General features: G+C 39.8%; 1 protein-coding gene and 1 long non-coding RNA gene across 12 annotated transcripts in view; one reads left to right on the top strand and one right to left on the bottom strand.

Annotated features, from left to right (window-relative positions):
- The window catches only part of LOC134357955 (aryl hydrocarbon receptor-like), a 196967-nt gene that overhangs the window by 24447 nt on the left and 147998 nt on the right, over positions 1 to 24522 (top strand). For 10 of the 11 annotated variants that reach the window (XM_063069776.1, XM_063069766.1, XM_063069769.1 and 7 more), the window contains one exon: positions 2972 to 3153. In XM_063069776.1, the coding sequence (XP_062925846.1) occupies positions 2972 to 3153 (182 nt within the window). Of the gene's footprint in view, positions 1 to 2971; positions 3154 to 20720; positions 20917 to 24522 lie in introns of those variants that run through there. The other variant, XM_063069770.1, reaches the window with a different exon arrangement.
- Positions 8811 to 12552, bottom strand: LOC134357958 (uncharacterized). The gene is made up of 3 exons (XR_010020763.1): positions 12456 to 12552; positions 9800 to 9896; positions 8811 to 9184 (listed from the first exon to the last, which is right to left on the bottom strand). It is a non-coding gene; the product is annotated as an uncharacterized LOC134357958 (long non-coding RNA).

Here is a 24522-nt window from a genome sequence, read left to right as displayed (position 1 = left end):
ATATCTTCAGCATACCATATCTTATCAAAAATAAAGGAATTTTAAAAGGAATTTTGAATAGTCTGAGCCACAGCATAAATTCCTGCAACATCTCACAACTCACTTTCAAGGACTCTTCAACTCATGTTCTCAATATTTATTGCATATTTACTTATTTTTTTTTGTATTTTCTATATGTTGTCCTTTGCACACTGGTTGGCCACCATATTGGTACGCTCTTTCATTGATTCTGTTATGGTTATTGGATTTATTGAGTATGCCAACAAGAAATTGAATCTCAGGGTTGTATATGGTGACATATATGTACTATAAAAAGTATTCTTCCCCCCGGAAGTTTTCATGTTTTATTGCCTTACAACATTGAATCATAATGGATTTAATTTGGCTTTTTTGATATAGGTCAACAGAAAAAGACTCTGCGTCAAAGTGAAAACAGATCTCTACAAAGTGACCTAAATTAATTACAAATATAAAACACAAAATAATTGATTGCATAAGCATTCCCCCCCCCCCCCCCGCCTTTAGTATGACACCAAATCATCACTGGTGCAGCCAATTGCTTTTAGAAGTCACATAATTAGTTAAATGGGGATCATCGTGTGCATTCAGGGTGTTTCGACTGATTGTAGTAAAAATACACCTCTATCTGAGGGAGGCCACCAAGAGATCTATGACAACTCTGGAGGAGCTACAAGCTTCAGTGGCTGAGATGGGAGAGACTGTGCATACAACAGCTGTTGCCTGGGTGCTTCACCAGTCACTGCTTTATGGGATAGTGGCAAAGGGAAAGCCATTTTTGAAAAAAACTCACATGAAATCTCAGCTAGAGTTTACCAGAAGGCATGTGGGAGACTCTGAAGTCAGCTGGAAAAAGGTTCCATTTATGGTCTGATGAAACCAAATTTGGCCATCAGACTAAAGGCTACGTTTAATGTAAGCCGAACACCTCACATCATCAAAAACACTCCATCCCTTCTGTGAAGCATGGTGGTGGCTGCATCATGCTGTGGGGATGCTTCACTGCAGCAGGCCCTGGAAGGCTTGTGAAGGTAGAGGGTAAAATGAATGCAGCAAAATACGGGGAAATCCTGGAGGAAAACCTGATGCAGACTGCAAGGGAACTGTGACTTGGGAGAAGATTTGCTTTCCAGCAAGTCAATGACCCCAAGCATAAAGCCAAAGCTACACAGGAATGGCTTAAAAACAACAAAATTAATGTCCTGAAGTGGCCAAGTCAGTGTCCAGATCTCAATCCAATTGAGAATTTGAGGCTGGACTTGAAAAGGGCTGTTCACTCACGATCCCCATGCAATCTGATAGAGCTCGAGCCATTTTGTAAAGAGGAATGTAGGCAACATTGCAGTGTCCAGATGTGCAAAGCTGATAGAGATCTACCCACACAGACTTTAGGCTGGAATTGCTGTCAAAGGTGCATCTCCTAAATACTGACTTGAAGAGGATGAATACTCATGCAATCAATTATTTTGTGTTTTATATTTGTAATTAATTTAGATCACTTTGTAGAAATCTATTTTCACTTTGGGACTAGAGTGTCTTTCTGTTGATCAGTGTCAAAAAAGCCAAATTAAATCTACTGTGATTCGATGTTGTAAAACAATAAAACCTGCAAACTTCCAGGGGGGTGAATACTCTTTATAGGAACTATACTTAGCTAATAAGTTTACTTTGAACTTTGAGCTTTGAATGTACTCAAGCGAAATGAGTCATTTACTGCCCAATAACCATCTCTCAGTACACACCTGTACAATACTGTCCACATGCATTGGTTTTGGTTATTCAGGTAATAAGATTGAAAGCCTTAAGACACCTTATCAAAGTTCTTCTATAGATCTAAATATGTCTGGTTCTATAGTTTGATATGCCTATTCCTTTGGATACAATTTCAATTCAGTTTGAGTTTACGTGGACCTTCCCCATCTGATACAGACTGCCTCCAAAGACCCTACTCAGTTGGATCCCCATTAATGAAGGTGTTGGGCTTTCACTCCCAGTCTTGACCAATCCTATACCCTTGCCTAACAGTCTGCTGAAATAACACAATTCCCATCCCAGCCACTTATTCTGCACTCCCAAGATTATAGGATTGCAGCCATTGACAGCCATTCCATACAAAGCCAACCTAACTGCCTGTCTACCAGTTCTAGCCCTTGACTATTGACCCTAGTCCCCTTCCCTTCACAGTCTATCCATCTTTCAGTCAGTTTTCATTTCTACCAAACAACTGGAGCAAGTTCTCTGTCTAATCCACAGCACCCTGTGTACTCCCTACGAGTCTTCTTCTGAGCAGAACTCAGACACAGACCCAGCTGATTCCTTTGAAAGTGAAGGATAGGCTTTGCGTGAACAAAGCCAGTTTAGTAGTATATAGTACCTTACACCTGGAATACTACTAAATTTCGCAGCAACAGTCTGTCAGTCAAAATGCCTGCTGCCTTGCTGTCAGTGACTCTACAGTGGAACTCTACTGAGGCTAACCTTTTTCTTACATAAGTGCAGAGCTGGGGAGTAGCAAGGATTAAACGGAAAGTTTGGGACTATTTGAAGGAAAAGAGAAATTAAATGAGGAGAGATAAAGTTAAAGGCTAAACGGGGTTTAGAACTGAACAAGAGTAGAAATGAATTATCTGACAAGATGAGGTGTTTTTGTGTTAGCAAACTAACAGGAGAATTTGGAAATGTGAGGCAAATTTATGTCATCTAGGAACCTCCACCAATCTTTTTTTATTTAGTAATCCCTCTAAAATTTAACCTTCACTTTCCCTAATCCTAGTACCTTCAATGTAGTCATAATGTAGAAACACTAATGACACTATTTTCAGCAAGCAAGCACCTTGTTTATGCCAACCAACGAGCTCTTCAGTACCTAGATTTATGTTTTAGTCTTCACTCAATTTATAAGGCAGTTGCATTCTCCAAGTAACTATCGCTTTTTCCATTATGTTTTAAACAGCAAGTCAACACCGACCAGTGCAAAGTCTAATCCATCCAAGAGACATCGAGATCGTCTGAACGCTGAGTTAGACCACCTGGCCAGTCTCCTGCCATTTTCACCTGATATTATTTCCAAATTGGATAAACTTTCAGTTCTTCGCCTGAGTGTCAGCTACCTTCGAGTAAAGAGCTTTTTCCAAGGTAGGTGCATTTAACAAACCAGTGTAACACACATTTAACAAACGAGTGTACCACTCATTTAATACAGAGTTGTTCCAAATCCAGTCTTCCATGTTTCTGCTGGTGGGTTCTCATATTTCAATTTCAATTTAGGTTTTAATCTGATTTTGATCTTTGAAGTTGTCACTTTGTTATATTTATCTGGTAAAATGCATTCTTTTTGTTTTATTCAATACATATTTTTCCTATCCTTATCTTTGAGGCAGAACTTTCAATTCATTCCCTTGCACTTGCGATTTTCCTTTAGAATTTAACTTGAGTTTCAATGTCAAAATTCTCAGCTTTACTTTTGATTCCCTCCATATTCCTGCTGCACCTTGTCAGTACAACCTCCTCAATTCCTACACCCTCTATGTTCCTGCAAATATGGCCTCTTGTCTACCAAATTTTTATGAATGTTGCCTTTAGTTTCCCAATGTAAACTGACTCTTGTACTCTCTCTACAGAATAAATTGCCTCTCTCTTTTTAACTCGAATCACATATCCTCGCGTCTCCTTATATGAATTAGTGTTAAATTGTGTTTGATTGTGTTCCTGTCAAGCAACCTGGGTTGTTTTACAATATTAATGGTGCTCTATAAAAGCAAGTTTTTTTTTAAACCAAACCTTTGAAACAATTTCTTATTCTAACAGTCTTCCTGGTTTTCTGTTGCTTCTTTCTATAGCTCTATAATGTGGTCCTGTCATCTCATTGTTGGTCAGCTGCTCTTTTGACACTGTGTGAACTTGAATCTCAATGAATTGTCTGGGTTTGATTACTTTATTGAGTAAATGATGTTGTGAAGGCCAAGAGAATCAAAGTCTAGATTAGTGGATACCAGTAGAAATGCCAAAGCCTACTAACTGTCTGGCATATAGCAATCCTTTTTTATATGGCTGTTTGGGATGTAGGATGAACACACAAGATCTGAAGCAGGATAGGATGCAACAACGGAAGAGATGCAACACACACAATATGCTGGGGGAACTCTGCATCTCCGGAAAAGAGTAAGCAGGCAACGTTTTGGGCCAAAACACTTCATCAGTCCTGAAGAAGGGTCTCGGCCCGAAACATCGACTGTTCCCTCTTTTCCACAGATGCTGCTTGACCTGCTGAGTTCCTCTGGCCTGTTGTGTGTGTGTGTTGCTTTGGATTTCCAGCATCTACAGATTTTGTTATATTTGAAACAGGAGAGATGTTTCTCTGTCATATCCATCTCCAGGTTTAATGAGCTGTGATAGGCTGGGAGTCACTGTGGCGCTTAGTGGAATTATTATTGAGGCAGCTAAACTGTCAATCAACTTATTGTTTAGCATCGCAGTTACATGGGAATGAAGGGATTTTCATTTGATGTGTAGATTATTTCGAATTTGACAACCCCATCCCTGAGGTTGCAAAAATAATAAGATTAAGGAGCACTTGATATTGGCTTTTTAAATTCAAATGGCCTAATCGCAATAAAGGTTCAATGTTTACAGCAGCAGTCTGGCTTAGCATGATGCAGGGAGCATCACAGATTCAAATGGTACAGGAAAAGCACTTCAGGTGCTGAATGGGTCAGGGTGCACTCTCTCATACTTCCATTTTGGGTGTGCAGAATTATAATGCCAGGTTTCACTGAGCATGCAATGGACAGTTGAAAGACTCGCAGATGAGAGAAAACTACATTGCCTATTGGGTATCTTCAGATATCACCAAATGATTCAACTGATTATTCTGGTTTGAACAAATAATGGGTGAATGCTCCCAGTATCGCTACTTGCTGTCCTACACTTTGCATAAAGAGTTCGCTGAACTGCACATCCAGCCACTGTATATTCACCCAGTAGGTGTGGTCATGCTTTGATATTTACCATGAAACAGGCTAGCAGGCAGAATGAAACAAAGCTCAGAATGTGGGAGTAGATAAATAAGCATTCTGAATCATAGATAAATAACAGAATTAACTACCTACCTTCCTATGATGAATCACCATTTGCTTTAATCTGGATTCTTTGCTGCTTCCTTTTACAATTATTGGAAGGCAAAGACCGATTGTTTAGGCCTTTGCCTGGACTGCTGAGATGTGAAAGGTCCATCATCTCAGAGGTTTGGAAGCGAAGGGTCCTGACAAAGTCTGTAGCACCTACACTGGTGTCTGAGCTAGAGGAAGATGAAGGAGAATAGAAAGTATTATGTAGAATGTGGTATTAACACTGGGGATGCCTTCTTTTATCTTTAATCTTTTCCTCAGTCCCATCAGTTGGTTGTACGCCAGCCTTCTTACAGTCATGAGACCATGGAAAAACTAACAAGTAGCGTGTTTGAAGAGAGAGACACAATGATACTCAAAGTTTGTACCGTTGTGAGCATGGACTATAACCCATATGACAGACGTTGTTAAAGCTCCAAAGAACGTGCCAGTGAATTCAGCCTTTCACATTCCCTCCCATCAGTTCGCATGTTTGGAGTCGGGCTGCTCCATGAACTCTGCCTTAATGGAGGTTTGGGCTCATGCAGGTTCTACAAAGCTTCACCAAGTTGCTGATAAACCTCTGCATTTGCTGCTGCGGTGATGTTCCCCTGGGGCTCAGAGTCCACATTTGCAAGATGAGTGTGGCTCAGAGAAGCTTGTGCCCAACGTGCAGGTTCTCCACAGTTAACTTTGTCACCTGCCTCAGGGTGATGATTTGTGAATGACCAAGTGAAAGCTCAGCTATTCATCGGTCTTGCTGAAATATGAGCACTTGTGTTGCGACATAGTTGCACAGCCTATGATGGTTCATCCTCAGAAAGAATTAGATCCTGGTGAAATGCTTCTTTGCATCTCCAGCAAATCTTCCTTCATGCATGAAGAACTTAGAAGAAAAACAAAGCATGGGTATAGATCACCATACTCAATTTTCTATTTGTTCTATTTCTTGGAAAAGCTGTCCATGAGCTCCCTGTCTCCCCATGTTCAGTTAAAGGCGAGACAGATGGGCATCTGTTCTATGGTATTCTTAACGTCACTTAACTGAGGTACTCCTATGATAATGCACCAAACTTAAAGCAATGTTAAGAAAATACTTGGTCATCAGCAATGAACATGTGTATTTCTGAGAGATAAACACAAGAAAGGACAAGCCAGTTCATAGACACCCCATCAATAGTCTGGTTTTTTAGTGTGGGGTATATAGGCTCTAAGTAATTACAAACTTAATCCTACCAGAACTTTACACTTAGCTTAGAATTCCAGCAGACCGAATTGCATCTCTTCAACACTACTCTATATTACTCTTGAATATATGTGACCGCATTCTTAGAATGCTTTCGATTACACTGAAAATTTAGCTGCATTTGGTGTTTCTTTGATGAGTTGGGCATTCATTTATTACAATTACACTGAATATCATGACAGAAATAATCATTAAGAAGTGTTCATTAAATCATGGTGCATTGATTTTTTTTTTCAAAAATTCATTTATTTTGTGTATATAGTAAATTACACCTATGCATGTTATTCCAGTTAAATACTTTAAAACTTCTCTAAACCATTCAGTAAATCAAACTCAACTCAATTTTGCTCATTTTTCAATCTTTCTCCAATCTTCTACCTGTTCATGACCTAGTTTCCAAACTGTCATTAGAGTGGTGCTCAACATTCCGAAGTGACAGTAATTCTTGGGCGTCCTTGTTCGTCAGGAACTGGGTATACAACTGATACAACACCTAGCATATTTCAGTTAATGTATGTCACTAGAAAGTTTTCTGGCAGACTAGGGGTTTCTGTTTGACTTACTAAGAGTCTGGACCAGCTGGATGTTGTGATTAGAGTACACTTATACAACACAGATATTTGTGGGTGTATTCCAAATACTATCCATCAGGTCCCACTCATCCAATACCCACTATATACTTCATCTCCCAGTACAGTAACACTTCAGATTTAAATTTCCCACCACTGTTTATCAATTACACCATAACCCAGTTCTCAACTCTGACACCCCATTCAGTCCTAAATGTTTCCAAGATCCCTGAAGTTCTGGCCTCCTATACATTCCCAACTTACATGAATTCCACAAATGGCTAACCAAACCAATAGTTGATTAGACTCTTGCTGGAATTCCTTCTATATTCTCCTTCTTGTCATCTCTGCTCCTTTTAAACATGTTTTAAAAGCTACCTCTTTTGCTAACAATGTGTTTACTTGTTCTAGTAGCTCCTTGTACCTCAGGATGTTTAATGAATTTAGCATGTAATGATCGCTGCGTATCCTGAAATAACATAAAGCATATTCATTAGAATGAGATATGAATACACCAAGATAGCCCTTTGAAAGTTCATCGGAGTGATTTTAACCTGTATTGACTTACCATGATTTTTTGACACTATACCCAAAATGCTTACATTCAATCAGTACCAGTATCCTCTAACTTAATGATTACAAGAAGACTCAGCCAAAAAATAGCAATGATCTCAGCCTACTTCTGAGTCTGTTGCTGGTTTTAATTTTTAACAAATTTCATCATCAAAATTCCTCCAACTTTTCACAATCCAACATTGCATTTTTTAAATAGTAGTTCGTGATTATGAGTTACATATAAACATGTTTTGGATAAGGAATAGAAATCACTGATCATTTTGGGAGATTTCACTTCTCCCTTAATCCATTGGGAATGAAGTAAAGAAACTGAAGAAGTTTTAAGTATAAAACAAAACCACAAATCATTAGTTGCTGGAGAAGAAATTTGGTGCTTGGGGACACTGCTTATTCAGGAACCTTAGTCCAATCAGGGTCAGTTTTGAGTGTTTGTAAGTCAATGGTAATAAATCTAAAACAAGATAATCATGGTTCTGAACGCAATTACACACAGCAATATACTTGCCAGGTTATTCTTCTGAAAGGGAAGCTAATATCATTCACTTGTTAGATGAATCGTAACAGGCACCATAAAAGATTTATAAGATGACCTAGGGAATGATTTATTCTTCATATTTTTTCAAGGTTATTATATAATGATGTAGATGAAGAAAACTTGTCAGAAGCTCTTTCTTCTGCTGGCATAGTCCAAAAAGAATACAAACTTATCATAGGAATTAAGTGGCCCCCCATTAACCTTTCTAACCAATAACTAGATTTGGAAACCAAGAGTACCAATGACCAAGATGGGATCTGAAATTGGGCTTTGCTGGAAACACAAAATGGGCACCAGCTGGGCAGATTTGGTTGTGTTCAACTGTCCTTTGCTTCTGTTGATTGAAATGTAGAAAGAAAGAATGTGTTCACCTGTTGCCTATCCCTGCTCTACACTTTCACAAACAACTTCCACCCTTTGAATTGATTTTTTTTAGTGGTTAGAGAAAGAAACCGTCCAGATTTGCAAGGTTATCTTTAAAATTCTAAATTCTGAATTAACACAGAAAGCGGTCATTTGTCCCAGCAGATCAGCAGGATGATACTGCTAATAGTCCTCCTGAAATTCTTTCCAATGCTTTTCATCTAACTCCAATAGCATATCCTTCTTCTTTATTTCTCTGACTAGCCAGCTACCGTTTCAGATCTTGATTTGTTTATGATGGTGAGGTCCATTTTTAACTGCTTTCAATATTAGACGATCCTAACAGTGGCATAACACTAAAATAAATGCCATAATAATAAAAAGGTTGAAATTAATGATTTATTTTACAAAGTCCATAAGTGCTGTATTATTCTACAGTAAAGAAGTATCTTCTGAAATTTAGTTTCTTTTTTAATGTGGAAAATGGGTTGTTAAGAGTAGTCTCACAGAAACAGTGATAGAAGGAATAACTAGATCAGCCATTTCAGATGTTGGTTAAGAGTTAACTCTTGGCCAGAACATGGGTAGAACCCATCAAATGTTCTTCAAGTTGTGGTCCATTACATCCGCTTGGAAGGGCAGATGTGGCCTTGGTTCAATGTCTATCTGAAAGACAGTCGCCCCAATGGCAGGGTACTTCCTGTCTTCTGCAATGGAGTTTCAACTTGGGTAATAAACTCTTATCTCCAGAGTAAGGTTGAGGGTCACAAACCTGTAAAAATAATAAAAATAAGTTTTTTTTCTTTTATTAATCCACTCTAAAATTACGTAACTTTCAATTTCAGTCAATCCCAAATTAACATATTCTATTTTGTACCTTTTAAAAATGTAAATGACCTTTACAAATGGTTATCCCCTGATCCTCTGTGGTGTCTCAGTCAACTGTTAATGTAAATAATTTGCTTCAGTTATTCTTGGCTCAATTTCCTGCTCTATCAGTGTAATCATGGCACACATAGGATAGGATCCAATACCTCCAGTAGGTGTAGGGGGTGATCTCCAGAAAGATAATTGGGATTTCCAGATTCAACTATACAGCCAGACTAAAGAAAATGGCTTATTCTCATCGGACAAGGGGTAGTTAATTGGAAATGGGTAGACAAACCACTTAACAAAGATTAACGGTTTAATAAAATTGACAAAGGAACCAGGGGTGAAGTGAATGAGAATATTTTCTTGCATAACAAACCTTAATGGTCTAGAATGCTGTACCTGAAAGTGGTAAGAGACGTGTCATTGAAAAGGAAAGATTTGCACGAGCAAGGGGTAACAGATGAGATTTGGAACTAATTAATTTGCATGTTCCAAGGAATAACAATTACTCAACTTTTCTTTTATCGAATACCCACATCCTGAAGTAGTTTAAGAAGCTGGTTGTGGTCTGTCCTCTTTATTGTTTCTTCAAGTAATGCCATCTTAAGAGTCTTCAATGCAATGGAGAACATTAGTCATATGCAGACCATGTAGGGTAGGTTACTGTTTTCCTGCACTGACAACCACAATCATTATGCTTATCACGCTATTCTTAATTCTATGGAATCAATCCTTCATTATGGAGATTGGTAAAAACAGATTCAATTCACAGATCCAATTTTTCAATAAAGCAGTAACAGTATTTCTTGAATCATTTTGCAAAGTGCAAGTACATACACTATTGAACGTGATTAAAGGACCATATTCCTTGAGGAAGCACATTGTTTTGGCGAAGTAAGCGCCTTCCATTCTGTTCTGGAAATCTATTCCGGGACAGAAAATTAAATTATCTTCTCAGGCCATTTTAGTCATGGCACAATGATTGAAACTAAATTAAAACAGTTCCTCAGGTATGTAGATAAAACAGAATCTTTAAGGAAGTACTTATCCATTTAGTAGAGTTCTTGCTGGAGTGAATTTTCATTCAGAGAAACTTAATTGAGTAAAGAAATAGCATTAATAAATCCATTGCACATGGCGAGAAGGTTAAGGTCAGGATGAAGTAGTGGACACAATAATAATTGTGGAATTTTTGTTAAAGCTAGCAGGAATGAAATTGGACTGCCTCAATGTTGCTATCAGAAAGGCAACAGAATAATTGCCTCTCAAAACTGAGGAGTCATTAAATGTCACATGCGATTAAACATAATTTAAATCACATTCCAGATTCAGTAAGATATGTCACTGATTTATCATTACTCTGAGCTGATGTTCAATGCATAAAAACATGATTTTTGCAGGTGCACAAAGAATGGAATGAAATATTACAAGTACATTGTGATGTTTATAATTGAAGTCCTCATCAGCTGAATTTACCTAGCCTTTTTTTTAATTCACATTTAGTCCATTTCAATTTCAGTTTTAAGGCAGAGAACTATTTCAAGAGTATCACATTGTCTTTATTTTAGGTTTCCAGTATCTGCAGTTGTTTTATTTTAATTTCATTTACTGTAACATTCTGACTGGTTACATATTCCAGTCATCCGCATGTTGCCTTCAGATAAAGATCACAAGGAAAGGCTGGCTGAGTGGCAGGAGAACATCTTTTATTTGTAGTTTCATTACCTGGGGTGCCGATTGCGGCCACTATTAGTTTTCTTGATTCTAGTTATAATGTCTCAGTTACATTGAAAACTTATTGAACTGCTGTAATAGTGAAATGTAATCCAAACTTTTAATGTCAAACGTAGAAGGAAAATTAACATCCATGTCAATAGAAAAAAAATAATCAGGGAAGCTGAGGCTGGAGATTAGAGCAGGCAGTAAAAATTCAAGTCTAAAGTGTGTGCTAATGTTTTATCCTCCTCACAGATCATCAGATGGCCCACACTAATATTTGCACAAATTTTAAGGTTTCCCCAATGATCTAACCTTGCCTCCACCAACCACTTTCTCCTCTGCGTGGTGCTCCTGTGCAGCATTTTCAAGGAGAATGTTACATACCATATTTCCATAGATGATACCCATCTTTATCTCAGCACCATCTCCTTGACTCATTGCTTATAGTTTGTTCAGTATACAGTATTAGGATGAGCAGAGGTTTAAACTTCAATAATTTGCTATCTGATTATTCAGAACTTCTGGTGACTCAGCATCTGGCTCACCAAGAGGTATTTATCAAGAGTGCTGCCGAAGGACTTTGGCCTGAAACATCATCTGTACTCTTTTCTTAAATGCTGCCTGGCCTGCTGATTACTCCAACATTTCGTGTGTGTTCCCAAGAGATATTTACCATGTTCTCTGGACCCTGCCTCCTGCATTTTCTTCCAGTCCATGGGACGCCTGCTCTATTAATCATGAAAATGCTGTCAATGCTCCCCTCTAACTTTCCACGGCCCTGTTTCCCACTATGCTTTTCAACTCACAAAGATTCTGTTTCTATTCTCTCTTGAAGAATGTCTTGGATTCCAACCTTGCATCCCTGTTTAACTTACCAAGATCAATGGAAAATTCTTTTTGATTCTGTGAAACATGTTTAAAAGTTGAATTAAACGTGTTTTGCAGCGTTATTAAAATTACACCCAGTAGTCCAGAAGATCTGCCAGTCCAGCACCACTAAAGTCCCAAAAGTACTGGATTAGAATGCAACTGCAAAATATTCGGGACTCAAACTGTTCACTGTCATAAATTCCATTCCATATCTACCAAATCCCTAAATTTCCTGGCTGAAATTCAATTAAACTAGATAAAGTTTCAGTATAACTTCTGCCTACATCAACAGTGTTAAATGGTTTGAGAACTTTCTGTTTTTAGAGGTGAGCAGCATCAGTAGCCTGTCCTGGTCAAGCTGCAGTCGCCGTGATCCTGAAAGCTCACCTGAGCCTCTTCTTCCTCAAGCAGCAGAACAAACATGGTCCCTTTGCACCTCAAACTATTTTCACTGATGCTCCATGGAAAGTATCCAATCTGGCAACTGTTCTGCATATGACTGCAAGACATTGCAGAGACTTATGAACACTGCTTGACTCGTCATAGAAACAGCATCCCCTCCATAGATTCTGTCTCCTTACCCTGTCACCTACGCTCGACATTCTCTCTTCTGCTCTCTCCCATCGGGCAGCAGGTACAAAAGCATGTTCCACCAGGTTCAAGGACAGCTTCTACCTCACTGTTATAAGACTATTGAAAGGTTCCTTAGTATTTTCTGATTTTATCTGTATGAACAGTATGTATGCAAGATGAACTTTTCATTGCATCTTGATACATGTGACAATAATAAAACAATTTAATTTTTAGTCATTTCCAACACCAAGATCACCATTTTTCACCTTTGTATCATTGCCCAACAACAGTATTGCCTGAGCTCCTGAACTGCTCAATCATGCCTTGTTATCTGCAGCCTTAATTAATCCAGTGCATTCCTACCAAGTTTGTCCAATTCTAGGTCAGCCCTGCTGAGTATGCAAACTCACACAGTTCCATTCATCCATCACCTTTGTGAAGAAGTCTACCCTACTGAAGAAGTCTTCCATTTTAATGTTTTCAAATCGTTCAATGGTCTACCCTCTCAGTATCTTTGAAAGGATCGCTATGAGATGAGGCCACTCCTCTAATTATGGTCTCTTGAGCATCCTTGAACTTAGTCACCCTGCTATTAACAACTGAATCATCTCCACCTTTCTTGCCAGCTTTCAGGCACACTTTAAACTTTGGTCAATAGTCAAACCTTCACATGTGGTTTGATTTTAAGGTTTTGATTGAAACGCCCTTGCAAAGTGCCTCAGGATGTTCTATGTAAATGGATGTTGCTGTTGTTGACAAGGGGTGTGCTGGGGCAAACTTTCACTTTAAGCAAGCTATGAGACTGATTGAGTAAGATCAGCTCCCTGTTGCATGTCCTGCCCAACTTGCCTAACAGGGTACTAGGCAGGGTATATAACGGGATCTCAATCCAATGCTACTCTAATTGCAATGTTCCTTAGATTCAAACTTACCTCAATTAAGTATTAAAAGATACAATGCTTATATTGTCTTTACTAAGCTCCAATACATCCTAAACTTCACTCCACTTCCATGTGTATTTTCACTTGAAATTTCCTTTATTTTCCTATTATCCCTAAAAGACCCCTTCCAATGCCTGACTTTGGCATCATACCACCTCCCTTATATTCCTCATTCACATGCTCTTCCTTCAATCAACAAGGCCAGGCAATCCGTGATATATGTCTTGCATGTACCAGTATTCATTTATAGCCCCTCTATACTTGCACATGACAACAAAGGCATTCATAAATGTACATGCAAGGATATATCTTTGCCGATGGCTGGTTCAAGTTTCTGTACTGACCTGGATAATGTAATACACGAACTGGATTCTAAGCTGTATGGATTTTTATGGGAAATTGTGCAAGATTAACCGCTCCAAGAATAGAAACATGCTGTTCAACTTAAATGAACAGCCATTTCACTGAGAAACAGGAAGACTTCCATATGGAAGATTCATCAGCAGGCAAGAGTGAGGCCAATCCTATAAAAATAGTAAGTGAAAAATTAGGGAATCACTCGCTATATTTCAGTTGCTTTGTTTCTTGGAAAGAGATCCAAGGTTTTGCTTATTATTTCAGGAATACCAGCCAACATTTTTTCTGAATTTGTTTTTAATTACTGATTTCTAAAATTGTATCACTGGTGTAGAGAAATGTCTGCAAATGAGTACTGTAAATCAGGTTTATTAAGAAACTGGAAGAAGAAAGAAATGCTTATTCACAGCATTTGTAGTGCTGAAAGGAACTGATGTAAAAGGACTTCCCTTAAAGAAGAAAAATAAAATGGCTTCTCCTTGGATTTAAGGAACAGATTTTCTGATACCAATGTCTGCTTATTTGAATACTGCCAAAGATTAACTAGGCTATTACACTAATAATAACTTCTTCAAGTTCGGTAATGGGGATTCCCCTATTTGGCCTCTTTGTGACTCAGTATGTTTGTTTCTTAACTATTGTCTAAAATGGCCTCACAAACCAGTCTACTCAGTAACCAATTAGAGTTAGACAATAAATGGTAACTTGACAGCAGCAGACATATCCCAGGATTGAATAAAAAAAACATTTACTTTATCTGGAAAGATGCATAAACTGCATGCAGTATATTTGTATCTAGTTATGTAAATAAGTCATGAGGCTGCAGGGTATATTGAAATCAGTGTATACCTATGATGCACATAGCTTATGCAAAATGTTGCTGTTAGAATGAACATGTGATGTGTTTAGCCATCATAAGTCCCCTAAATGTTATTGTAATTAGAACTTAATAGTACTCTAGCAACATCCAAGGCCTGTTTTAAGATACAACATTAAACTGGATGAGCTAAAAAAGAATAAAAACAGAATAAATGAAATCAGCAATTTTGCATTTGATAGCACTGTGCAAACGGTAAAAGTTCCATGGTCATGAAGACAAACAGCAGACTATAAGCCATGAAGGTTCAATCTCCCAATTGGTGGCTGAGTAGGAGGATTTTTGAGTAGCTCATACCACTTAGATCAAGGGAGGGCAGGTGAGCTGAAGGCAAGATTCTTTTCACTGTAAGACAACAGCAAACAATCTTAAAGGTGCCATCTTTTAAGGCAAAGTTAGAGCAAGAAACATAGAAGAAATGCAAAGAAAAAGATTGAGCGTGAAATATGAACACACAAAGCTTTAGGTATTATGAGAGCAGTTCGATGGAATAAGAAAATAACATCTCCAGCACATGGACAGCCTATGGTTGTATAACAGTACTGAAGTGTAGAAGCATTTCGGTGTCCTATGGTATAATTTACAAAACACTAGTATGCAGGTACTGGAAGTAATTATGAAACTTAATAGAATGTTATCATTTACAGCAGTGGGAACCGAACAGCAAAGTAGAAAGTTTATGTTTCAGAAGTACAGGGTTTTTGTGAGACCACATATGGAGAAGTATACACAGTATTGAACCCCTTACTCAGAGAAGAATTTTTGTGCATTGGAAACATTTCAGAGACCGTTTTCTGCATTAATGCCAGGAGTGGAGGAGTTATCAGATGAAGAAATGTGGGACAAATTAGGCCTTATCTGCTGGGGTTTTGAAGAATGAGGGGCAAGTGGATAGAAACATAAAAAATCAATAGGGGTATGGACACGGTGGACATGGGAGGATGGAGATGAAGTCATTCTTTTTCTGTCAGGAACACTCTTCTTCAAAATGTATTGAAAGCAAGAGTTTTTGGATTTTTTTGAAGGGGGTGGGTATGTAATAAGCAGGAGGTAGGAGTTTGTGGAAGTGATAGTGAATGATCACGACAGGTGGATGGGAGTGCAGAGTTGATCTTGCAGGCAGATCAGCCATGATCTTATTTAATGGCAGAAGAGTCGTGAGGGGCTAAAATGCTCCTAATTTGTGAGTATGAATTACTCATGTGCCACAAGGAAAGAATGGAGATGCTAACCATGCCAGGTTATGTTCTTGAACTTGAAGACTGCATGAAACCTCACAATTAACGCAAGATGTGAATCCAATAATGATAACGGAGGGGATTCCAAAAAGTATCCCGCGCTTAGTAAGTTTATAGCTCATCAATAACTCATTTGTGATGGTGGTTCAGAATTTGAAAGAATATTTCACATCATAGCAGTTTCAGACTGCGGAAAAATATACATTTGATGCATGGGGTCAAAAGCTGGGGGAAACCATTCTAGCATTCAAAAACCTGTCAACTGGTTAATGTTTGGTCAAAGGTTCAGAATTATTTAATCAAAGCACGATAAGCCTTGTGACTGACGGTGTAGAAGATTGTGAGTGAAAGGACGTCCCTTTAGAGCCGAGATGAGGAGGTATTTCTTGAGCCAGAGGGTGGTGAATCTGTGGAATTCATTCCCATGCAAGCCAAGTCATTGGGCATATTTAAGGTAGTCGTTGATAAATTATTGATTTGTAAGTGGGTTAAGGCTTATGGAGAGAAAGTGGGGGAAAGGGGTTTGTTCAGTTTTTAAACTCCAAAATGTAAAACTTATGGAAAAGAAAGAAAGGGAGCCAAGAGAGGTGAATCTTAGTTCGTTTTTACTTTAAGCAAGGTGCACATGCTTCATGTGTTGGCGTAATGACGTATGCCATTTACGTACTTTTACATTTAACCCACATTGCTTTATTAAACAACAACAAATGCTTAACCAAACATACGTATATAATATTACTCAATTTATTACTGAAATATTAAAAACGCAATAGGGTTGAAAAAATAAATCAGTTGTGTTTGGGTGAGGGAGCAGATATTCTGGGCTGAACAGCCTAACACTGCTTAAATATCTTTTGGATTTCTATGGAAAAGCCAGTCAAGACTTTCACCCTGTGCGAGCCACAACTGCAACCATCAAAGGACAAAATTCAATGCTTTGTTCAGGAAGCAACAAAAATCAAACACGACCACAAAATGATGAGATTTGCTTTTCTGGATCCATCACTACACATTCTCTTTACATCTGGTCTTTTAAAAAATCAGTGCAGTTCTCAAGAGAAAAGCATGACACAGAAGTTTATTAAATGCAATGAAAGTCAACTGATAGGAGTGCAGTCCCTAATATTCCCGGCATGGCTTGGAAAATGATTTCCTCTGAGGTGTGGCCATGTGGACGACCGATTCCAGACCAGTGGTGCTGACTGAAGCATTGTAGGAGAAGAAACATCAGGATTTTGCTGTGGCAGACGTATGGACAGAGATCTAAGTAATCAAGTGGTCGCAATCTCTCTCTATTTCTCTTGACTCGGGGAGAGTTTGCTGCCGATTCTTGAGTCGGAGAATCTCAGAATAAAAAGCGATGTGGCAGACGGTAATACGGTAACAGCATCAGTCAGTCTCCCCTTTCGCTGTGAAATGGATGATATCTCTCTGTCCCTTGTGAGTGAGAGAGAGAGCCTGCAGCATATCGAAATGTCGGGTGAACAATAGTTTTTGCTGACTGCAGATCATGGTCTGTCTTTGGGTGCTTTGCTAGTGCATGGGGGGAGGGGGAGGTTGATACGTTGCTGCTCGCATTGGTGGGGGGGGACTTTGGGGTTCTAAAAATTTTCTGTCATTCTTTATTTTGGGGTTCTTCTGTTTTTTGTGGATGCCTGTGAAGACAAGTATTTCAGGTTGTATACTGTACATTCTCTAATAACAAGGGGAACCATTTGAACACAATACCAGCACAGTTGCTATGAGTCACTAAAAGGAAATATGCACATAATGACAATTGCTGCACTTGATACAGATTTTACTTTTGAAAGCAATTTTGCTACTTGCAACTATGTGATGAGTCACTGGGACTTTGAAGATGAAGTTTCTGATTAGCACAAAGTAATTAGAGGCTGACACATCAACGGTACTGTAGACTGTCCCATTAAGGGAAGAATACATTCGATGTATGGCCCATTATCTGACGAAGGCAAAAGGTCAATTCAGGGAAAGATGTAGAAGTCTTGAGTTAGACGCTTTGTGGAATATCCAAATATGGTCAGGGTCTCAAATTAACTTGGTGACCAATGATGTTAGGAAAAGATTGGTTAATAGGTCCAGAATCTGATCAGGCATATTATTTACTGTTGAAGATTATCTTTAGATCAGAATACTGCATGAATCTTCTGATATCAGTAGAGTGTTAGTTTTTTGCCCTCCAATTTATGGACATAGATTTTTTGATAATAGTCATTGAGGTCACTCAGGACTCAACAAGTTATATTATTTATACAGTTCATGAAAACACTTTGAGAGGATGGACTAACCTGAACAGTTCTCAGTTGATAATTTAGCTATGTGATCTTAGACAATAAAATATTCTATAATCACAAGGGTGTCTAAAATAGAAATATTAAATGTTTACTTCAAGCATTCTCAGAGAAAGCATTGTAGAAGAGCTACACATGGAATTCACTAGAATCGTAAATGTGAAAGCCTCTGGCAAACAGGGTTAAAGATCTGGGGAAGTTTGTACCCACATGGCTATTTGCTTAAGAAGCAGTTATACCACCTAATACACCATTACGGACATAGAAATGGCTAACTTGACCACTCCGCACAGGTCAGGAAAGAATGACACAAGAGGTTATTTGAAGTCAGAAATGTACTTCTGTGTGTGGAGAATATCATTGAAGAGTTAAGTTGGGTAATTACTATGTACCGACAACCAACGGAACATGTGCTGTATCATCTAATGATTCTCCTGGAACATTCTGTTTCCAGTGGGGCAGCAAAGAGTTAGTCCATCTGAGCCAACAGATTTCTAGCTCTTTAGTTTCTCCTGCTCAATGAACTAATGAGGATTGATACGACTGTCCCTCTCGTTATCACTTTAATCCAAGATGGGTGTGTACCAAGAGGGCCCCAAAAAGTGGTGACTCTTTGTGTGCAGTTCAGATGGAAATGATCAAATATTCCCACTTCGGCCTGCTAAAGCTGAAATCCACAATCACAGCCATGGGTAGTTCAGTAAGCAACATCATTTAAAGATTGTTTAAAAACCTATTGATGTTCAAAATCAGCAGCCCCAGATGCAAGACTCAGGACGCGAGTACAGTTCCACTTTAAGAGAAGGAAGTAGGGAAGGCGTGTTGGGTTTCAGAATCAGTATCAGGTTTATTATCACTGGCATGTGTCATGAAATTTGTTAACCTTTCAGCAGCTGTACAATGCAACGCATAATATAGGAGGAAAAATAAATAAATTAATCAATTACAGTATATGTATATTGAATAGATTAAAAATCGTGCAAAAACAGCAATGATATATATTTAAAAAGTGAGGTAGTGCTCACAGGTTCAATTAGGAATTAGGTGGCAGAGGGGAAGAAGCTGTTCTGGATTTGCTGAGTGTGTGTCTCCTACCTATGGTAACAGTGAGAAAAGGGCATGCCCTGGGTGCTGGGATTCCTTAATAATGGATGCTGCTTTTCTGAGACACCACTCCTTGAAGTTATCCCAGGTACTTTGTAGGCTAGTACTCAAGATGCAGCCAGCTAAATTTATGACCCTGTGCAGCTCCTTTCGGTCCTGTGCAGTAACACCCCGACACCCGCCCTCCATCCCATACCAGACAGTGATGCTGCCTGTCAGAATGCTCTCCACAGTACATCCATAGAAGTTTTTGAGTGATTTTGTTGGCACTTCAAGTCGCTTCAAACTCCTAATGAAGTATAGTCGCTGCCTTGCCTTCTTTATAACTGCATCGATACATTGGGACCAGATTAGGTCCTCAGAGATCCTGACACCCAAGAATTTGAAAATGCTCACTCTCTCCACTTCTGATCCCTCTATGAGGATTGGTATGTGTTCCTTCGTCTTACCCTTCCTGAAGTCCACAATCAGCTCTTTCGTCTTACTGACACTGAGTGCCAGGTTGTTGCTGCAGCACCACTCCAATAGTTGGCCTATCTCACTCCTGTACGCCCTCTCGTCTCCATCTGAGATTCTACCAACAATGGTTGTATCATCAGCAAATTTATGGATGGTGTTTGAGCTATGCCTAGCCTCAAAGTCATGTGTATATAGAGAGTAGAACTTTGGGGAAGCACACACCCCTGAGGTGCACCAGTGTTGATCATCAGCGAGGAGGATACGTTATCACCAATCCACACAGATTGTGGTCTTACGGTTAGGAAGTCAAGGATCCAATTGCAGAGGAAGGTACAGAGGCCCAGATTCTGTAACTTCTCAATCAGGATTGTGGGAATGATGGTGTTTAATGCTGACCTGCAGTCGATGAACAGCATCCTGACATAGGTGTTTGTATTGTCCAGGTGGTCTAAGGCCGGGGAAGAGCCAATGAGATTGCCCCTGCTGTTGACCTATTGTGACGATAGGCAAATTGGAGTGGGTCCAGGTCCTTGCTGAGGCAGGAGTTCAGTCTAGTCATGACCAACCTCTCAAAGCATTTCATCACTGTCGATGTGAGTGCTACTGGGCGATAGTCATTAAAGCAGCTCACATTATTCTTTTTTGCACTGGTATAACTGGTGCCTTTTTGAAGCAAATGGGAACTTCCACCTGTAGCAGTAAGAGGTTGAAAATGTCCTTGAATACTCCCACCAGTTGGTTGGCACAGGTTTTCAGAGTCTTACCAAGTACTCCATCGGGACCTTCCGCCCTGTGAGGGTTCACTCTCTTTAAAGACAGCCTAACATTGGCCTCTGAGACAGAGGTCACAGGGTCACCAGGTCACTGGGCGCAGCTGGGATCTTCACAGCTGTAGTTATATTCTCCCTTTCAAAGCGGTATGGAAGGCATTGAGTTCATCTGGTGGTGAAGCATTGCTGCTATTCATTCTATTGGGTTTCTCAATTAGGTACTCAGGGATTCATCTTCAAATATGAATAAATATGCCACAGTTGTTACCAACTGCATCAAGACCTGTGTAGATGAGTGTGTGCACTCAAGAACATACTGGACATACACAAATTCACAAGCCATAGATGAACTCGGAGAGTCTGCTGAGGGCTGGATCTGTGACATTCAAGACCAGAACTATACAAGAATACCAGGTATAAATCTGAAGGCCGTTAGATTTCTGAATGAAAAATGAACCCATGTTCCTCACTTTTTTTTGCTCTCTTTTTGCACTATGAATTTAATTTAATTTTATATATATATATTCCTTATTGTAATTTATGTTTTTCATTATTATGTATTGTAATGCACCTCAGCCATAAAACAACAAATTTCATGACATATGCCAGTGATGTTAAACCTGATTCTGATTCTGATTCTGATCCCTCATTCAGAGATTAAAAGTTAGACAAAGTTCAGAGCATATGAAGGATGCTCTGATATTATTGAAGCAATAACATTTCCCACTCAGTCTAAGTGTCATTCAGCTACACGTGCTAGAGTCAGAAACCACAGAATCCTTCTTACAATGCAAGGTTGATCTCTCAGGCCAATACTGAAAGAGGTTGGCAAGGTGGATTCCTAAGAATAATTGCATCTTCTACCGCAGGAGGAAATGACTTGACAGTAGCCAACTAACCTTCCAGCACATCTTTGGGATGCAGGAGGAAACTGGAAGTTGATTTGGTCAAAGGGAGAACACGTGCAAAGTTCACACAGACAGTGGCTGAGGTCCCCAGACCTGCACGGCAGCATTGTACCGCCCTCCATTGTGTGAGCACCCTGGGTACTTGGAAATAACAGTGGAGAAAATTCTTTTCAGATTCCATTACATCTTGAGAATTGAGTGAGTAGCACTTGCCTTTTATGGGAAGGTCAAAGTTCTGAAAGGATCTCAAGTCATCTCAAGAAAGCAGTCTATCATCAGCTGAACTTTGGGAAATTCCACATTGCTGCCAAGAGCACTCCTGAAGGAAAATTCAAAGAATTCTTCTGTCATGAGCTATACAGTTTGCCTTTGAGCGTCAAGTTTCTAGGGTTTTTGAGTATCTGTATTTAGTAATATCTTAAGCCCTTGTGTTTTCAGTTTGATCTTGGCAAGTTAATTGTGGCTGGTACATGTTTTGCGCATTCTATGGTTATTTGGGGAGGACTCATTCAGTGCTGGAGAGGGGTCAACTTGTCACGATGCGCTCACAAAGGACTGCGCCAAGGGGAGGAGGAATGGCGGGATCCTCAGGAAGAGATGGAAGCATGAGGTTAATCACTGGAATCAGAGCCTCAGAGAAGCGACTGAGCGATGCCAGGAGGTAATTCATCCTCTCCAACACAATGACCCCCCCCCCACTCCGGCACTGCATGACAAAACATTTATAACACCGAGTAGCCAATTGGGCCAACAAGCTTATTTTCCACGCAGAGCTTCTCTCATACTGCCTCATCCAAACTTACAATTTTTATTTTGCTTTGTCAACACAGTTTCCCATTTATTCTAACTACGCTTATCACAAGTAGTACCTAATTTTGGACAAATGGTGGCTTTGTGGGAATTAATACTGAAACTGCTGCACTAATTAAAGCAGTTCTACAAATTCTTTGTTAATCTCAATATTTATTGCTTTTTGTTTTTACGTACTTTGCTGGTTCTGGTGAAGCCTAAAAATCAGGCAGTTTCATCCACCTGATAGAAGCTTGATTATGCCTGTAATTGTCTTAGTAATTATTTAATTATCTGGCTGATGACCTAAAATTGATGATTATGCAGGTGCAACTGCTCAAAATTACTAGAGGTGCTTTGGTGAGTGGAAACTTCATGAGTCAACTCAATTTAGATCTGGCACATTGCCTGGATTCAAACTAGACTCCAGGAGTGAGCTGTCTTTCCACCCCCAGGAGGTGGAGTGAGACTCAGCTGAAAGAGAGCTTCAGTTGTCATACTACTGAACCTCCATCCTAGCATGTCCTGAGAATCTTTTTTTTTGCTGTTTAGGTAAAATCTTTGATATTTGCAGACATTTAAAGTATGAAAATGTTTGTAAATATTTTTTAAAAAACAAATCCTAAAATATTAAAGTATTTCATGAAACAATTAAACTAAACTTAGAAATAATACGTGGAGGAACTCAGCAGGTCAGGAGAGGAACAAACAGTTGATGCTTTGGGACAAGATCCTTTAACAGGACTACAAAGGAAGGGGGAAGAAGGCAGATTTCAAACTGGTAGGTGATGGGTGGGACCAAGTGAGGGCGAAGGTGGGTGATGTGGGATGAAGAAGCTGGGAGGTGATAGGTGGAAGGGGTGAGGGGCTAAAGAAGAAGAAGCTGATAGGAGAGGACACTAGAAAGTACTGGAAGCTAGAGAAACCAATGTTCATGCCATCAGGTTGGAGGCTACCTAGCGGAATATAAGGTGTTGCTTTTCCAACCTATGTCCTCATTTCTCAGGATGAGACTTTTCAGTCCAGAGCAGTTTATCCACTGACATCCTTTATAAACCCACTGATTCTCACAACTACCTGGACTATACCTTTTCCCATCCAGTCACTTGTAAAAACATCATTTCCTTCTCTCATTTCCTCCGTCTCCACCGCATTTTCTCTCAGGATGAGGCTTTTCATTTCAGAACTAACGAGATGTCCTCCTTCTTCATAGAAAGGGGCCTTCCTTCCTCCACCATCAATGCTGCCCTCACCTGCATCTCTTACATTTCATATACGTCTGCCCTCACCACATCCTCCCACCACCCCACCAGGGACAAGGTTCTTTTTATGCTCACCTACTACCCTACCAGCCTTCATATCCAGCATGTAATTCTCCATAACTTCTACCATCTCCAACAGGATCCCACCACCAATCGTATCTTTCCCTCCCCCAACTTTCCATGGGGATCGCTTCCTACACGACTCCATTGCCCATTCATCCCTCCCCACTGATCTCTCTCCTGGCACTTACCCTTGCAAGTGGATCAAGTGCTACACCTGCCACTACACCTCCTCCCTCACTAACATTCAGGGCCCCAAACAGTCCTTTCAGGTGAGGCAACACTGCACCTGTGAGTGTGTTGGGGTCATCTATTGAATCCAGTGTTTCCGGTGTGACCCCCTGTATATCAATGAGAAGCGATGTAGATTGGGAGACTGCTTTGCCGAGCACCTATGCTCCGTCTGCCAGAAAAAATGGGATCTGCAGTGGCCACCCATTATAATTCCACTTCCCCTTCCCATTCCGACATGTCAGTCCATGGCCTCCTCTACTGCCACGATGAGGCCACACTCAGGTTGGAGGAAAACACCTTGTATTCCGCCTGGGTAGCCTCCAACCTGATGGCATGAACGTTGACTTCTCAAACTTCCATAACCACCCTCCCCCTCCTTCACCATTCCCCATTCCCATTTCCCTCTCTCACCTTATCTCCTTACCTGCCCATCACTTCCCTCCAGTGCTCCTTCCCCTTTCCTTTCTTCCATGGCTTTCTGTCCTCTCCAATTAGATTCTCCCTTCTCCAGCCATTTACCCCTTTCACCAATCGGCTTCCCAGCTCTTTACTTCACACCTCCCCCTCTCCCAGTTTCATCTATCACCAACTCCCTTGTACTTCTTTCCCTCCTTCCCCTACCTTCTAACTCTGACTTCTAATCTCTTTTTTTTGATCCTGATGAACAGCCTCAGCCTGAAACATCGACTGTTTCCTCTGTTCCATAGATGCTGTGCTCCTCCAGCATTTTGAGTGTGTGCCCATCTTGTGACAGCAGAGGAGGCCAT

Source organism: Mobula hypostoma, chromosome 17 (assembly GCF_963921235.1).
Source record: "Mobula hypostoma chromosome 17, sMobHyp1.1, whole genome shotgun sequence".
NCBI classification, from domain to species: domain Eukaryota; kingdom Metazoa; phylum Chordata; class Chondrichthyes; order Myliobatiformes; family Myliobatidae; genus Mobula; species Mobula hypostoma.
The sequence above is the reverse complement of the archived record's forward strand: the minus strand, read 5'-3'. Positions and strand labels throughout refer to the sequence as shown.